Consider the following 16070-nt stretch of genomic DNA (forward strand, 5'->3'; position numbering starts at 1 on the left):
GTCCACGGTCAGAGGTCAGGCCTCTCTTTAAGATCAGAGCTCAGGCAGCTCAGTCTTGGGCCAGGGTCAGAGCTCAAGGTTCTCTCCAAGCTCTAAGCCCAGTCTGGGGCCAGGGTAAGGATTCAGTCTGAAGCCAGGTCTCTGCCAACAGACCACCAGCTCCCCAAAGGCAAGGATGCCACCCAGGATCTCCTTTGCCCTCCTCCCCACCCAAGAACCTGCCCCCAGCAGCCCTGGCAGTGGGCCAGCGACCATCCAAAGGAAGGCCCCTCTCCCTCAAAGCCAGTCAGGGCCCCAAAAGGACCTCACTTACTGCGGGAGGTGCCCGTGGGGGCCAAGCTGTCCAAGGACCCTGAGCTCCCACTGTGGGAGCTGTCCTCGCTCAGCCGTCTTCCAGGCTGCTGGGACCTCGGGGCTGGAGGGGGCGAGGCTGGAGCATCCAGAAGCGGTGGGCTGTCCCAGGAGCTGCCCTCCAGGAAGAGGGGACTGTGGGTGTGCAGGGCATCAGCTGGAGGGGGAATTTCAAAGTCAGGACTGAGTAGTGTGTCTCCAATAGAGCTGGCCACCAGTGCCAGCCCTGTACTGGGCAGGAAGCTGGGCTATTGGAGAAGCCAGTCTGGCTGCTGAGCACCTGCACTGCTGCACCAGGCAGCTGCACCGCTCACCCCTGGGGCCTGCAGGGGCTCCTTGGCCACAGTATACTGCTATATTGCTGTGTTAAGTTGTGAGTTATTCAAGCACCAGCCAGGGCCCCAACCATCACCCCCACACCCAATAGGAAAGCTGCCAAAGGAACTTCTGGAAGATTGCCCCAAAAGCACAGCTGATGTCACAGGGGTGACCCATAACCATGTCCTCTCTTATCAGACTCCTCCCCTGACCCACAAAGGATCGTGGCTGAGACTGGAAGTGAATGGGGACTCCAGCCTGAGAGCTTGTGTGGCATCTCAGGGTAGGGGGATCCCTTGACCAAAGAGGGACAATTTCAGGTTGCGGGGGGAGATTTTTAGAGGCTCATCTACCCATCGAAGCTCCTGACAAAGCAGGGCTTTGGAAACTGTCTTTATGGAAATGGGGGGTGGGGAGGGGATGGTTTTTAACTCTGAACGAGCCACATGCACAGCCTCCCGACCCCTCACCTCCTACCTTTGATCCAAACCCCTGAACAGGCTTAGGCTAAACCTCCTCAACTGGAGTATGGAGCCAGGGCTCTGATTTCCAAGCCCCTGACTGTCCATTACAGGCCTCCCCTTGACAACACACCAAGTTCATACCCACCTGTCCCCACTTGACCCACTGACCCTTCCCCAAACCCACCCGCCCTTGCTCCTGTAGTTCTCTCCACCTAGAAGAGCTCAGTCCCAGTCCTCCAGCTCTTCTCCATCACCCAAATGCACCTCCCTTGTCCAGGCCCTGGTCAAAGGTCACCTCTTCCATGAAGCCCACCAGGATGACACACTCCCTACTCTGCTCCTCCAGAGTCTAGGTTGGGTACTTGAGAATAGCACTGAACACGGATCCCTCGACTTGCCATCAGGTCTGACAATTTGAGTGTTACACGGACCCTGGTGACAGGAGTTAGGCTGGGAGCCTGTGGGGTGGGGGGCAGAGCCTGAGTCTCTGAGCCCCAAGATGCCTCATACAGATCAGGTGCTTGGTGTAGATGGGCTGCGCTGAAGATAAAGGAATCAGCTCTCTTCCTGTTCTCGTTTCCTCCAAGAGCACACAGACCCTGCTCAGATGAGTCGCCCCATTAGCTAACAGCTTGGAGAGGCTGGACCAGAGAGGGCAGCCCTGGAGTACACCTGGCTAGGGTCCAGCCTCTTACTCAGAACACTCTCTCACACTCCCAAGAACCTACCAAGGAGGAGGGACTGTCCGTCACCCAATGGGAACCTTTGGTAGCGGGGCACACTGACGGGAGGCACCAGGTGGAACTTGGGATCCAGCAGCGGCTCGAGCCGTGAAGCAGAGGGGTCTGCACAGTGGAAGAGGCTGTAGACCTGGCTGCAGGCAGGACGCACCTGGAAACCTGGGGTGAATGGGGAGAACACATGGGGAAGCCCCTTTCTAGCACCTGCTCCCCCTAGAAGGCTCCCTGGAGTGCAGCTTCGAGTAGCCTACTCCTCTGCTCAAGAACCTCCCATGGCTTCCTGCTACTGGCAGGAACAAAGCCATGATGGTTCAGTTTGGCATCAAGGCCTTGCCAATCTGCCCCACCTAGGAACACCACTATAGGCACCCCACACTGCAGCTGTGGTGAACATCTGCAGTTCCCCAGTCAGGCTTGCTGCTTTCCTTCCTCTCTGCCTGTGTTCAAGCTGTCACTTCCTCCTCATAGGACCTCCTCCACTGTCTCCACTGGTCAGACTCCTTTCAATTCTTCCAGCTTTCTTTCGCTTGGCTGCTGCCTGATCTATGAAGCCAACCCTCACTCTTTTAGTCAGGTCTGCTGCCTCTTCCTCCAGCTCCCAGAGCACCTCTATGCACCACTCAATTCCTAGGCCTGGGGCTAGATAGGGGTCCCAGGCTTGCCAGTGCTGGCGGAACACTTCTCTCATTGACCAGCAGGTGTCTCCACTGAGGCCTCCACCTCATCAGCCAGACTCCCGGTCCCCTCTAGGTCAGGGGACTGGACGGTCCAGCACCCAGGGAGGCCTAGGGTTCCTTAGCAACACTGAGGGCAGCCATGGGGTTCTGCCCTCTCTCCTCCATTTCAATCAGAGCGCTTCTCGCTTTGTTTCATATTGTAGGTTGTCAGTAAGCTTTAGTGAAAAGAATCAATCTGTTAATATCCCAGGTGTCCTCCAGCCTCTGACAGTCTGTGCTCCTGTCCTCAGGGTCACTGCTAAACCCCCTGCTGGTGCAAATTACCTCACGTGTGCATTTTAGAGAAATGGAAAAAGACATGTAAGGCTGCAGTTACTTCCTGAGCAAAGGCACTAAGGTACACTTGGGTAAAAGGGGTTGTGGCAGGGGGTGGATCAGGAAGACTGACCTGGCTGCAGTGGATCTGCCTATGGACAGGGGAAGGAGGGAGTGGGATGCAATAGGGTGAAGATTCATGGCTTATCTTCCCACAGGACATAACTACCAGCCAATGGGACCACAAATTAGCCAGGTGCATGTGATAGGGACAGTGCAATCCTTTACCCATCTGGGGAAACTGCCCCTTCTCTCTCCACTCATTCTCTCCCCCTCCCCCGCCCCCACCAACTCCATCTACCCCCCACTCCTCCCATGTTAAGGCCCTGACACAGAGGCCTAGTGACACCCAGACGTCTCAGGCCCCAGCCCATGCCATACCCACCGTCCAGCCCGGGCAGCACTGTCCTCCGCATGGCCAGGACCAGGCCCAGTGGTGAGCCAAAGAGGAAGAAGTCAGACACATCGAAGTCAAAGCGGCCCAGGTTGACCTCCGGAAGCTGGGGCCCCCTGGCCACAGGGAGCTCGGCCTCATCCTTCAGGACACTGGCATGGATGCTGTGGACGGAGGAGGACACAGGACAGGACAGATTAGGGAAGGACCGAGAGAACGTGGGAGTGTTCACTTAGCAGCACAGCCTAACATCTGAGCATGGGGCGCCCGACCCTCTGTTTCTGGGACAGGGCTCAGAAGCAGGGTCCACTTCCCAGACACCATCAAACACAATCTCAGCATTAGCCATCAGGGTCTGGCCGAATTTAGGGTCAGCAAACTTTTTCTGCAAAGGGCCAGATAGTAAATATTTTAGATATTAAATATTTTAGATATTGAGGGCCATATGGTTTCTATAACATCTCTTTAACTCTGCCATTGGAGCATGAAAGCAGCCATAGACAATACTTAAACATGTCTGGCTGTGACCCAATAAAACTTTATTTACAGAGACAGGCTGAGCACCTGAAAGCACTTAAGCATCTTACACACTGGTCGATCTGGTTTTGTGATGGCCACACTGAGAATCCCTGCACCATCTGCTGGAGAAGCTCAGCCTGGCCAATATACAGACCAGCTGGATAATGTCAGCTCTGCCAGGATTAGGGCTTTCATCCTCACCCATGTCCCAGGCAATCCACAGACAGATGCACACAGCTTGGTCACCCCACCACCCTCCTCCAGCCCGCAGATGAGGCAGAGCTTAAAGAGGAAAACGCAAGGCACACAGAATTCCAACCATCCCCATCCTGGGCACCCATGGCCCCAAAGAGAGTCCAAGTTATGTTCAGCCACAGACCCAGAGCAGGATGCCAAGGATCAGGAGGAAAACGGGGGACCTTGCAGCTAGCATTAGGTACAGCTCACAGGTAAAAACATAACAGTGGGATTACATGCTTTATCAGTCAATTTACCGAATGCAAATTCAACTAAAATACTCAACGTGGAGGAGAAAAAAATGTTAGAAATGACGATTGAAGAGTGTGGGCACCCTGCAGAGTGAGCGAGGTGCGCAGCAGGATCCACAGTCCCCACGCGCCCTTCTGCCTCCCGCAGTGTGAGTATCTCACAGTGAGGACAGTGACTCTGGCGTTTAACGATACACTTTGTATGTATGGCGTGGTCCCTAAACACACACCAGCTACCTAATTGCCAAAGAAACTGCCATCTGTCCCTACACCAGAGCGAAAAGCTGGCTGTGTTGCACCCGCTACCAAAAGCCTCTAACTTATTGCCCCTCTCTACATTTGGGGCTTTCCTAAAGGATTTTTCAAGGATGAATGAACCAGAAATGTGGAGATTTTCACCCTGCAACCATCGCTTGAAAGTAGCTACTTTTCTCAAGGATAATCTGTCCAAAATAATCTGTTTAAATCTTCAGAGATTTAAACATGCAGAGCCTTTGACCTAATAATTCCTCCTCCAGGAGCCCATCCAAATGAAATAACCCTAATATATATATTACTGTTTACGCACAAAGTGTATAAACAGCACGGCAGTGCCATTTATAATAGTGAAGAAATGGAAAAAGCCAAAATGTCCAGTCACCAGAATTAAGTAAGCTGTTGTCCTTTCACTCAATAAAATATATTGCCATTAAGAATATTTACCAAGTATGTTTAATTATATGGGGAGATCACAATATACAAGGTTGGAGGGGGGATTTTTAAAGTAAAACTATATGCAAGCATGTAAAAAATACAGACATAAAACACCAAAATGTTAACGGTGGTTCACTCTGAGTGGTGAGATGATATATTTTCCAAATGTTGTACTGTCTTCATGGCACTTGTCACCCGGGTAAGACAGAAGGAGGGAGGAAGAGTTGAGAAGGAAAGAAAGGGGCTCCCTCCCTTTTAGGTCTGTTCAATAGCGCTTTGTATCCTGAATCAACGTGCGGATAATTCATTTCATCCATGTTGATTAACACATCTCATCTAGAAAGTTAAAGGGTGGACAGTTCCATGGGGACCTTGCCTGGCCTACAAACAAAAGTTTGTAGAAAGCACCAGCTGGGGGTAGGGAGATCAGAATGCTGACCCCAGATCTTCAGGAACGTGCTGTGACCCCCCAGAAAGCTCCTGACCTACTTGGTCCTCTGTCTCCCCATCTGAGAGATGATGAGAACACACACGTGGGGTAGCTCACAAAACACGCCCACATCTGTTAGTGTTACTCTTTTGCAGAAGATGAAGCCGAGGCTCAGAAAGATGAACCCAATTGTCCTGGTCTCTCTGCAAGTTGGGGGGTGGGGTGGGGGACAGTCGGGGAGGGATGGGGAGCAGATTCCCAGGTCTAGGTGCAGAGTCGCTGGCAAGTAGCTTCTGTCCCAGCATTTCAGAGCCTGTCCATAGGCCCCCATGCAGGGCCTGAGACATGAGACTGTTCACGGGCCTCCCAGAGGACTCTAGGCAGGGGATAGGGAGGGAGTTACCTTGAGAGGAAGGCATGGTGCTGGGTGATGGCCTCACAGTCATAGGTGGAGGAGTCGCTCTGTTTCCGCGGCAATGGCCTCTTGGGCTCCTCATCCTCCAAGCCGCTGGAGATGTCAATGTTGCTTTTGCTGAGACGCTTGCTGCCGGCCAGACTGCAGTCTTCCTCCACCACAATTGGGGTGTCCTTTGGGGTCAGGCAGAGGACCAGAGAGCACTGCTGTCACAGAAGATTCCCGGGGCCCTGCCTCCTTCCCCAGGCACAAATGAACCCCTTCCTCCTAAGATGTGAAGGGCTACACTTCTTCCAAAACATGCATGAAAGCCACGACACAATAATGGTGGGGTCCTAGGTACAGGCTGTTTCCTACATCCACAGGGACTGGTGATAGAGCTGGGACGCTGGACAGGTGTATGGAGAGCCAAGCCCAAATCAGCCCTCTCTGGGCCTCAGTTTCCCCAACTGTAATGATAATCTCTTGCTACTCTTAGAGGACTATGATATAATCCTTTGTAAACTGGATGTCATGGTGCCAACATGGAAGACCAGTGCCAGCTCCCTCACAGAGGCCTCTGCTACTCTGGGGCTGGGGGAGGGCTCCCAGAGACATGACCCTCACCCAGTCCCACCGCTTTGTCGCACCTGGGTGCTGCTGATGCTCCCCTTCCGGCTGCTGCTGCCCGGGCTGTCCCCTGACGGCCCCGCACTGTAGCAGATGGCGTCAAAGGCCAGGAGGCCACCCACACAGTCCCCGATGAGAGACACCTGGAGGAGGCACAGCCGGGCCTGCAGGCCTGCCCACCACTGACTCCCCACACCTCCACACCCAGCCAGAGCAGGGGTCGCGTCCCCCGGGAGAATAAGGACTCTGTCCTAGGTAGGTACTGAGAGATCCCAAATGGGGTGTGGGGAGGGTGTTCATCCCGGGATTGAGGTTTAGCCTAGGCCCAGGGTCAGCATGAGAACAGGGGTCAGACCCAGGTCAGAATTCAGATTGTTGGCCACAGTTTCCTATCTGTAAAATGAGGGCAAACCCAAAGATCTCAAAAGCCCCCTCCAATCTCAGATGCTATAGTTCTAGAACAGCCTGGTCTTGATCCTTCCGGCAGAGCCCAGCCTCTCTCCAAGGAAGTCCTACCTGCCCGCTGAAGCCAATCCCATCCGAGGACTTGAGGAACTCCCCATACACCTGGTTGGCTCGCTCAATGACGGTGGCGACCGCATCCTGGTACTGTGGGGAGGAGATGGCCAGCAGAGGCAGGGCGGCCAGAGGGACGTGGTCCTGGCTGGTGCTGAGGCAGCCCTCGTCATGGCTGTAGGGGTTCAGGCTGCAGACAGGGGGCCAAGGTAAGCCCAGCTGGGGTCAGGCAGGAGGGCAGGTTGGGGGCTGAGGACCAGGCAGAAGAGAGCACACGCTGGCCAGGAGGACCCAGGCAGGAGCCAGTGAGACACAGCACAGGCAATGAAGGCAGGGGAAGTGGGGGTTGGAGGGCCAAGCCTGTGCTGACCCCCGTGTGTCCATCCCCATGCCAGCCCATGGTGTGGGCCCTGGAGTCTCCTGTAGCAGCAGAGCCCCAAAGGTCACTCCAATTGTGGAGGAAGAAATCAGCTGGAGAGCCAGCTAACGTGGATCAGGGTGGGGACATATCATCACAGCAGACTTCCTGGAGGAGGTGGGGTTGGTACTAGGCCTCAAGGAAGGCTGAAGAGAAGCTGAGAAACAAGAGAGCCTGCTGGCTGTGGGGATCACATGGTGGCCACAGCTTGGAGAGTTGCACAGAGCTGCATGTGTGATGTTGTGAGTGCTGTGTAGTGGGGAGAGGATCCAGAGCTCTCATCGGCTCTGCAGAAAGGCCTGTGACCCCAGTGAGGGCTGAGAGAGCCTGCCCACCAGGACCCCACCACCAGTGGATTGTCCGTTCTTTGCATTGGCCCCACACCTCCCCACCTCCCTACTAGAAGTCCCTCCCTCTCTGGGTAGCTTAGACTCATCTGAGAACAGCCTCCCAGCAGTATGCCCCACCCCCAGCCCCTTGCCTCTGTCCCCTGGGTCATTGGACCCAGATGTACTCTTGGGCCTGGCTGGTCCAGAAGGACCACAGAGGGAGGCCAGGAACTACCCACTCCCTGCCCAGAGCCTGCCCTTCCCCCACAGTCCAAGCTCAGGCTGACCAAGAGCCTAACGCAGATCCCACTGGGGACTCAACAGAGTCTGGGGCAGGTGAAAGTGCTCAGGCACCTTCAGCGGGTGGCAGAGTCCTCATGGTGCGCAAGGCCAGCCCCACCTGCCATTCCTCATCTCCAAAGAACACAAATTAGAGGAAACGTGCCTCGATTGCAGCCGGAGAGATTTTAATTAGCTGAGAAAGAGCTCCCTTCCAGCAGTGATTATGGGGTGATTAATGGCCCTGGCAAGGAGCTGCCTGGGGGAAGAGGTAAGCTCCCTCCTGCTGTCCCCTCAAATGGCCCGGCCATCTATCTTCCTGGAGATAGGAGTGACCTGGCTCTGGAGGTCAGATGTCCTGGAGGCAGTTTGGGGGGGTGGGTCTGAGATTGATTACGAACTAGCACAATTAACTCCTGGATTAGCTTCCGAATCTCCTGCAGAGCAGGAAGCGGGAGCAGTTGTTAAAGGTGCCTATTCCAAGGCCCCTCCCCTCCTGAATCAACCACTCCAGGGAGCGGCCTGAACACCTTGTGGTTTAACAAGAATCACCCCAGGGATTTGGGCAATTAGCCGAACTACTGACCTAATCTCCTTCCTTCCTTCCAACTCTGATTGACATCTGCCATGTGGATGTCCCAGGACACAGATCAATCAGAGTCTCTGCTCCTGTCTGGAGGGGGGAAAGTGAGGCCCAGGGAAGGGAAGGGGCTTGCCCATGCTCTCTCCTGACCAGCTAGAGGCCCCAGGGCAGGGGACATGGGCCCTCCCCCACCCTGCTCAGCCCCTCCTTGGAGCCACGCCCCACCGAGAGCACTGGCTCCCTGCTGGGGACTTTTCCCACCCTCCTTAAGCCCCAGTGGGTGGGAGCTATTCCTGAGAGCCGGTCTCTGCAGCAGCCTCAAGCCTCTGGTGGCTCATGCGAGGGGGACAGGGGTGGAATGGACTTGCCAACAGCCTCCCTTTCACCCCTAACCCCCCTGCTCCCACCGAAAAAAAGTGCCCCCCTTCTGCTGGGGCCAGTGATTTGCCAAGTGCTCTGTAGGATGTGGGTCTTGGGGCCTTTTTGCGCATAGAACTAGGGTGTCCACCTGGCTCCAGGCACCACCTCCAGCCAGTTTAACAGGACAGGTACATGCAGGGGGCACTGGAGCCCTCAGGTTCTGAGCAGTGAGTTGGACTCCTATAGGTCCCAGGCCTTTAGGGGGGCTCCTGCTTTCAGGCTTCGGGGTCCACAGTGGGACAGGGACATGACAGCATCAGCAGTGAGCGGTCCATGCTTCTTACCAGTGCTTCTGCAATACCATTCTCTCCCTCCCTGCTCCCCACCACCCCCAACCCCCAGCCAGTTCTCTGCTGGAGTTTGAAAATCTCCCTCCCCAGCCCAGACATGGGGAGCAGCCCTGCATGCTTTCTATGTGCAGGCGCTGTGTTAAGTGCTTCATGGACACTAGCACACAGAATCCTCCCAAATCTCCAGGAGGTAGTTAATACTATAATTACCCTCATTTACAGATGAGGAAACTGAGACAGGGAGAAGTTAAACAACTCCTCCCAGGCCACACAGCTGGGATTCAAATCCTGGCTGACCTAAGAAGCCACATACTTAACCATGTTATGCACACTCAAAAGTCACCTCCTCCAGGAAGTCCTCCCTGGACCTCTAGTGGAGTGTCCTGTGCCACCTCCATTCTAGCACATATCCCTACTGGGCTATAACTATGTGGCTGGGGAGTGAGGCTGTCTCAGTTTGACTCCTGGTTCCATGTGCTGGGTAACTCTGAGGGAAACTACTTAACGTCTCAAAGCCTCAGTTTCCCCATGCAGGTCAACTAGATCGGGCCTATTGAGCACAGGAAGTGGATCTGAGCTGAGTCCCAGCAGAGGACTTTTGTTGGCCACTTTCCACAGGTGATACTAGTGGTCAATCAGAATCTGACACCCCAGAGAGGCCTTGGCAGGTACCTACCTGCCCACCAGGTACCCACATGGCAGAGGTGGCCCCTCTACTTAGTCCCCTCCCCCACCAACCCCAACCAGTCCAAACAAGCAGAAATGGACTCACTTAGAGACGAGTGAGAAAGCCTCAGAGCAGATGGCAGGACAAGGGACGAACTTGACGAGGATGTGGCCCAGGGCAGCAGGGAAGTGGGCACGCGTGACCTTCTCCAGCACGGAGCTGAAGGTGTGGATGTCAGCCACCTTGCAGGATGGGTCCCCTGAGCCCGTGTCCAGGATGTTTCCCCCATGCAGCACCAGCAGGAGGACATGTGTCTTGCAGGAGCGCTGCGGGCAGCCTTCCTGAGGGGACAGCAGTTGAGATAGAGAGACGCAGGCAGCAGGTGATGGGGTGGGGAGGTGACACAGGGACACATACACGGGGGCTCTGAGCAGAGGAGATCTCCAGCATTCAGAGTGAGGGGCACAGGCTGCTGTGAGGGCAAGACCCTCAATGGACATCAGGGTACGAAGGGTCCCAAGAGGCCGTTCTTGTTCAAAGGGGAGCCCAAAGCCCAGAGAAAGATAGGGACCTACCCAGGGTTACACAGCAAGTGAAGTGAAGAACTGGGAGAAGACTAGGCAGCTTGTCAACTATCCTAGGGCTCTTCCTAAAATTCTGACCACAGAGGGGGCCCGGCCACTCTCAGAAACCCAGCCCACCTCACTGTCGTCATGGATCTCGATGCTTCCCTGGGCTGGGAACTTCTGTCTTCTCAAGGAAACCCGGTACAGTTCTCCTGCAGAGAGAACAGAAGAAGAACTCAGCATCCCCTGGCTCCCCCCACAGTGGCTGGACACTCCCTGGGCCCAGCTGGCCCCAGAGGAGAGACTCTGGCTTATGGGTGAGCTGGAATTACAGTCTGGAGCTAGAGTGAGTCACCCAGTCCAGGCGCCTGCCTCCGAAATCAACATGACATGAAACCCTTTCTCCTCCTGAGGAAAGGAAGACCAGCAGAGTTAGGCCATGGCAGAGGCTGTCCCTGAGACAAGGAGGGGCATCCAAGAAAGGAAACATCCTGCTTTTCTTCACCAAAAAACAACAGCAGCAGTGTGAGTATCATCTGATGACTTCTGCTTCTGGTTATGGACGGGAATTTGGGCCAAGCCTTCCTCTGAGAACAACTAGAAAAGCTGGTGCAGTGTTGACTGGGCTAAGGGATGCCCAGATAGCTAGCAAAACAACATTTCTGGGTGTCTGTGAGGGTGTTTCCAGGAGAGATTAGCATTTGAATTGGTAAACTGAGTAAAGACTCACCCTCACCCATGCAGGTGGGCATCATACATTCTGTTGAGGGCCTGAATAGAACAAAAAAGCAAACAAAGGAAGAACTAACTCTTTTCCTGGCTTGGACATCCATCTTCTCCTGTCCTCCAACATCAGCGCTCCTGGGCCTCGGGCCTTTGGACTCGAACTGGGACTCATACCGTTGGCTCCCTCGGTTCTCAGGCCTTTGGGCTTGGATTGGAACTACAGCACCAGCTTCCCTGGGCCTCCAGCTGGCAGACGGCAGATCATGGGACTTCTCAGCCTCCATAACCATGTGAGCCAATCCCTCATAATAAATCTCTTTTCATAGGTCTATGTATATCCTATCGGTACATATTTTTGTAATATCTGCTTGAAGCTGTCAAAGAGATAGCAAGGCCTTGAATTGCTAAACCACAGTCCAGGGGAAGGTGGGCCCTGAGAGAGGTGAGGCCGGCATTTGGGACGATACTCGGCATCACCCACACGCTTTGGGGTGAAGCTGGCCGCTGCCAGAAATGCTCTCCCAGCTCTTCTCGGCTGCCTGGGTGCAACACTTCCTCCTCCAGGAAGTGCTTCTTGGTGCCCAGCTCTCCCTGAGCTCTCATTTTTCTCATACAGCAGTCTGTAAGCTACAGCCGTGGACGGAATCTGGCCCACCGCCTGTCTTCGTAAAGAAAGATTTACTGGCACACAGCCAGGCTCATTCATTTGCGTACCATTTACAGCTGCTTTCATGCCACAGCAGCAGAGCTAAGTAGTTGCAACAGAGACCTTACAGCACACAAAGCCTAAAATATTTACTATCTGGTTCTTTACAGAAAACTTTGATGCTTGATATGACACGTACACTCCTGAATATCATGACACTGGACTCTCAGGTAGAGAGAGACCTCAAAAGACATCCAAGAACTCCCCCCACCCCAGTGATGCCTGCCACCCTGAAGAATCCCTCCTTCCATCACGCCAACCTCGCCTCCTCTCCTCTCCCCCTCATAAGATGGAGACTCTTTCCTGTGTATGGCTAAAACCCACGGCTAGACTGAGCCACTTGTCTGCCATCATTGAGGGGACTCTCTCATCTCTCAAGGAAGCCTGCTCTAAACAAGGATGGCTCTTTCCTTCTCCACACTGCCCTCCCTCCCACCTCCACCAGGAGCCTGCTGCCCACCACTAGGAGCCCTCCCAAGGGGCTTTGTGGGCAACCCCAGCCAAACTGTGCCTGAGTCAACAGCTCCTCAGCCACCACCAACCCCAGGGAGGGAGAGTCTGCAAAGAATTCCAAATGAGAGGCCTCTCTCAGCAGGGAAGTGCACTTTTGAAATATTCTGTCCTCACAGACATACCCTGGTCTAAGGATACGTGCTTTATGAGCTCTGAGCTGCTGCCTACACAGACAGGAAATCGTTTCCGAAATGATGGAGGGGTTTGGCTTTTAGGAGGGGGAGGAAAAACTTGTTCTGAGGCCTGGCTCTGCCCAGCACCTACTAACACTCCTGCCAGTGGCTTAGGCTCTTCTGCCTTATTCCGGACATACCAAAGAACTTTCCTGGGCCTGGCTAGGGGACACCTGGGTCCTGTTCTCTGGAAAGGATGATGATAAAAGACAGTAATGGCTCAGTTTTATTGAGCTCTTATTTCGTCCCAGGACTTACACGTATAATCTTGTCTAGTACCCACAATTACCCTCTGAGTCTGGATGTTCTTGTTATTATCCCCATTTTACAGATGAGCAAACTGAGGCTCAAACAGCCCAGCTCACTTGCCCCAGGCCACACTACAAACAAGACTGAGTGATGGAGCTAACATGTGAGCTCAGCTAGAGAGCCCCACATCCAACAGAGGACAACACCTAACAGTGTCACCTTCTGAGCTGCATGACTTCCCAGTGAGGTGGGCTCACAGTCCCCATTCTGCAGGAGAAGCAACGGGAACACAAATTGATAAGCGGCACCCCAAAGATTAAACTCCAGGTGTGCCACCACAAGACCTCTTTCCACGACATCAAACAGGAGGGAGAGGCTCTGGGAGGGAAGCCGAGAGTGGCCTCTCCAAGACAAAGCAGCCGTGCTTCATGGTGTGCACAGCCGCAGGTGCAGCTCTGGGGCAGGTGGGCCAGGAAGGACCAGGAGCTCAGGCAGGGCTGAGATGGTGGGTGTGGAGCCTGAGAGACCCCTCACCTCTCAGGCTGGGAGGGGTGTGGTTAAAACCCTGCACTTTGGACCAAGAATGCCTGAGTTCAAATCTTAGTTCTCATCAGCTGTGTGACCTGTGCCCAGTTACGTCATCTGGAATATGGGGATAATGACAGCTACTCAGAGGGTGTTGGGGAGGATAGTGTATAAAGGGCTTAGAACAGGACCTGGAGCCTAGTGTCTCGTGTATTAGCTATTAGCTGCTGCTGTTATTATCATCCAGGGTGCATCAGGGCTGCACCAAAGCCACAGCCACAGCTGACAAAAGGGGGCCAGAGCTGATGGGGCCATCGGCCTTCCACACTCACCTGCTCTGCCACCAAGTCCCTCCCTGAGCCCTGGCAGGCTCCGCGGCCTCGCTGGGCTGGGTACCAGCTTGCAGTGTGATTACAGGATTAAATGCTGTGATTGCCACAAATTGCCATAGCAAGACTATAAATAAGTTGCAGGGAAGATAGGAGGGTCGTGCTGTCTCCTGGGCACTGTGCCCTCCATTGGGGGGGATGCTGGATCCTGTGTCCTCAATGATTGCACAGACTGAGGAGCGTCTACATTCGTGATCTGCCTACAGTCAGCTCCCTTGGGGCCCACACAAGGCTCCGGGCATCGAATTGGTGGACAAGTGCTGCATCCCAGCCACAAATGATGCTGAGGCAGTTCCTGGCTCCGTGCAGATGGCAGCCGCAGGCCAGAGGCTGCAGGATTGTCCTCAGCATCCCTCCCTGTTCCCTAGCAAAAGGGAAGAGTCGCGCCTCCAACGCTGTTTGGGGACAGAGCCTTGCATCCTTTCTATGCACAAAAGCCAGAAATGCTTTGCTCTGGGAGAAGGAAGAGGGGAGACCTAGCTTGCCAGATCTAGATTCTGGCCCCTTGAGAGCTGACTAACAGGACTAGAGTTAACCCACAGGAAGGCACATCCCCAGTCTCAGAGGAGGTCTGTGCAAACAAGCAGAAAGCAGCCTCGAGGCAGCCTTGCCTTCACCTTGCCACAGGGCTCTGCTCTTGTAAGAACCAGACATTCCTATCATAATAACTGAGGCCCCTGGCTCTGACTCACCCCCATGACATACTCTTTCAGTCCTTTGCCTTTGTTCATGCTGAGCCCTCTGCCTGGTAAGCCCTTCCTCCCTTTGCAGACTGGCAAACTCCTACTTGTCCTGCAAAACCATGCTCAATTGTCACCGCCTCTGGAAAGCCTTCTCAGATCTCCCTAGCAGAGATGACGATCCCACAGCATGCTAAGCTGGGCCTGACTTACTGCTATGGGTTACTTGTCTATTTCCTCACCAGACTGTGGGCCCCTCGAGAGGAGGGCTTAGCAGCTTTCACGGCCTAGTATAGCGCTTTTGTAAAAACATTTTGCAAGTGAAGATCACACGGCCTCTGAGACTCCTCTGTGCTCTGAACCTTCAGGAGAATCAGATTCAGAGAAGCATCCTCCACTGGGAAACACGCTTCTTCAAAGTCCCCAGGGGAACTGGTATGTGGGAACCTCTGGAAATTCTAGAACAGCCGGGCCTGGGCTTTATTGTTCCACCTCTGAGGCTTCCCCAGAGCTTCTGGTGACAAGAGCTGCTGGAAGGGGGTCCTGCATGGTGGGCAGCTACATGGAAGAGACCCCAGGACCTCATCATCAGGCTGCCAGTTTCTTACCACTTCTTAATTTCTGTTTGCATGGCCCTGTTCAGGCTGGATCCCTGCTGTGCCCAGATTTGGGGTGAGGGAGCCCACACCTGTTTTGGTGACAACATTTTGTGGCAGGTTTTGAGGCAGGCCAGCTACCACAGAGCCTGCTCCCAGCATCCTGCCAGCCCCAGCATCAGGACCAGTGGTGGCCCACCCAGCTCACCACGGCTCCTCCTGCCAGCTAAAGAATGGACGCTATTTTTGCTTAATCACAGCCTTAGGAAGGTACACATCATGATCATCCCTTCTAATTACCAATGCGCTGCTACTCGAGACAGAAGCCAAAGTCATCACCCACGTGCTCGGCACCCTACACAAAGCATCACCCAGCTTGGCTGGAAAGTCCAACCGTCTCCAAATCTCTTGCCACCAGCTGCTGGGATCCACAGGGGGCGGCGGCTGGGGGTGCTCTCTGGCTAAAGCTAACCACTCAGTCTCACCCTCCATCCTGCCAGTCACTTGGCAGTCACTCCCACCTCTGTGAGTCACTTCTGGGACCAATTGAGCAGAGCTAGGCCCAGCTTGAGACTGTGTGTCATGTCCTGCAAAGTATCTAATCCTCTGTGAGCTCGTGGAAACACCTGCATGGGCAGAAACATAATAATGTTTTGCATAAACTCAATGGGTTTGCTTTCTTGCTCTGATGTGGGATTGGTGAAATTTACCTGGAAGATATCTGGGAAGAACTGGAGCCTCATTCAGCAACAAATGGGGGGCTCAGACCGCAGCCCCAGTGTCCAGGTAAACCCACATGGAGAAGAACACACATACACACAGGCCATGGCCAGAGTTCTAGGATGAGAAATGAACACCCTAGTCAGAGGGTGACCTTGGTCATGCTCTCCACCACTGCAGAATGAGGGGTTTGCCTGCACTCCCTCGTGAGCATCAGGCAGTCCGAGATTCCGAGTCCATGCGTGAGTGCTC

At 54.2% G+C, this 16070-nt stretch overlaps 1 protein-coding gene across 1 annotated transcript in view; it reads right to left on the reverse strand.

Annotated features, from left to right (window-relative positions):
• Positions 1–16070, reverse strand: part of PITPNM3 (PITPNM family member 3) — a 70214-nt gene that overhangs the window by 12892 nt on the left and 41252 nt on the right. Inside the window, exons 6-13 of the mRNA XM_063109832.1 lie at positions 10677–10753; positions 10081–10316; positions 6990–7179; positions 6494–6616; positions 5853–6037; positions 3311–3483; positions 1862–2032; positions 314–508 (exon numbers count right to left, since the gene is read on the reverse strand). Of these exons, the coding sequence (XP_062965902.1) occupies positions 314–508; positions 1862–2032; positions 3311–3483; positions 5853–6037; positions 6494–6616; positions 6990–7179; positions 10081–10316; positions 10677–10753 (1350 nt within the window). The remainder of the gene's footprint in view (positions 1–313; positions 509–1861; positions 2033–3310; positions 3484–5852; positions 6038–6493; positions 6617–6989; positions 7180–10080; positions 10317–10676; positions 10754–16070) is intronic.

This window comes from Cynocephalus volans, chromosome 10 (assembly GCF_027409185.1).
Source record: "Cynocephalus volans isolate mCynVol1 chromosome 10, mCynVol1.pri, whole genome shotgun sequence".
NCBI classification, from domain to species: Eukaryota; Metazoa; Chordata; class Mammalia; order Dermoptera; family Cynocephalidae; genus Cynocephalus; species Cynocephalus volans.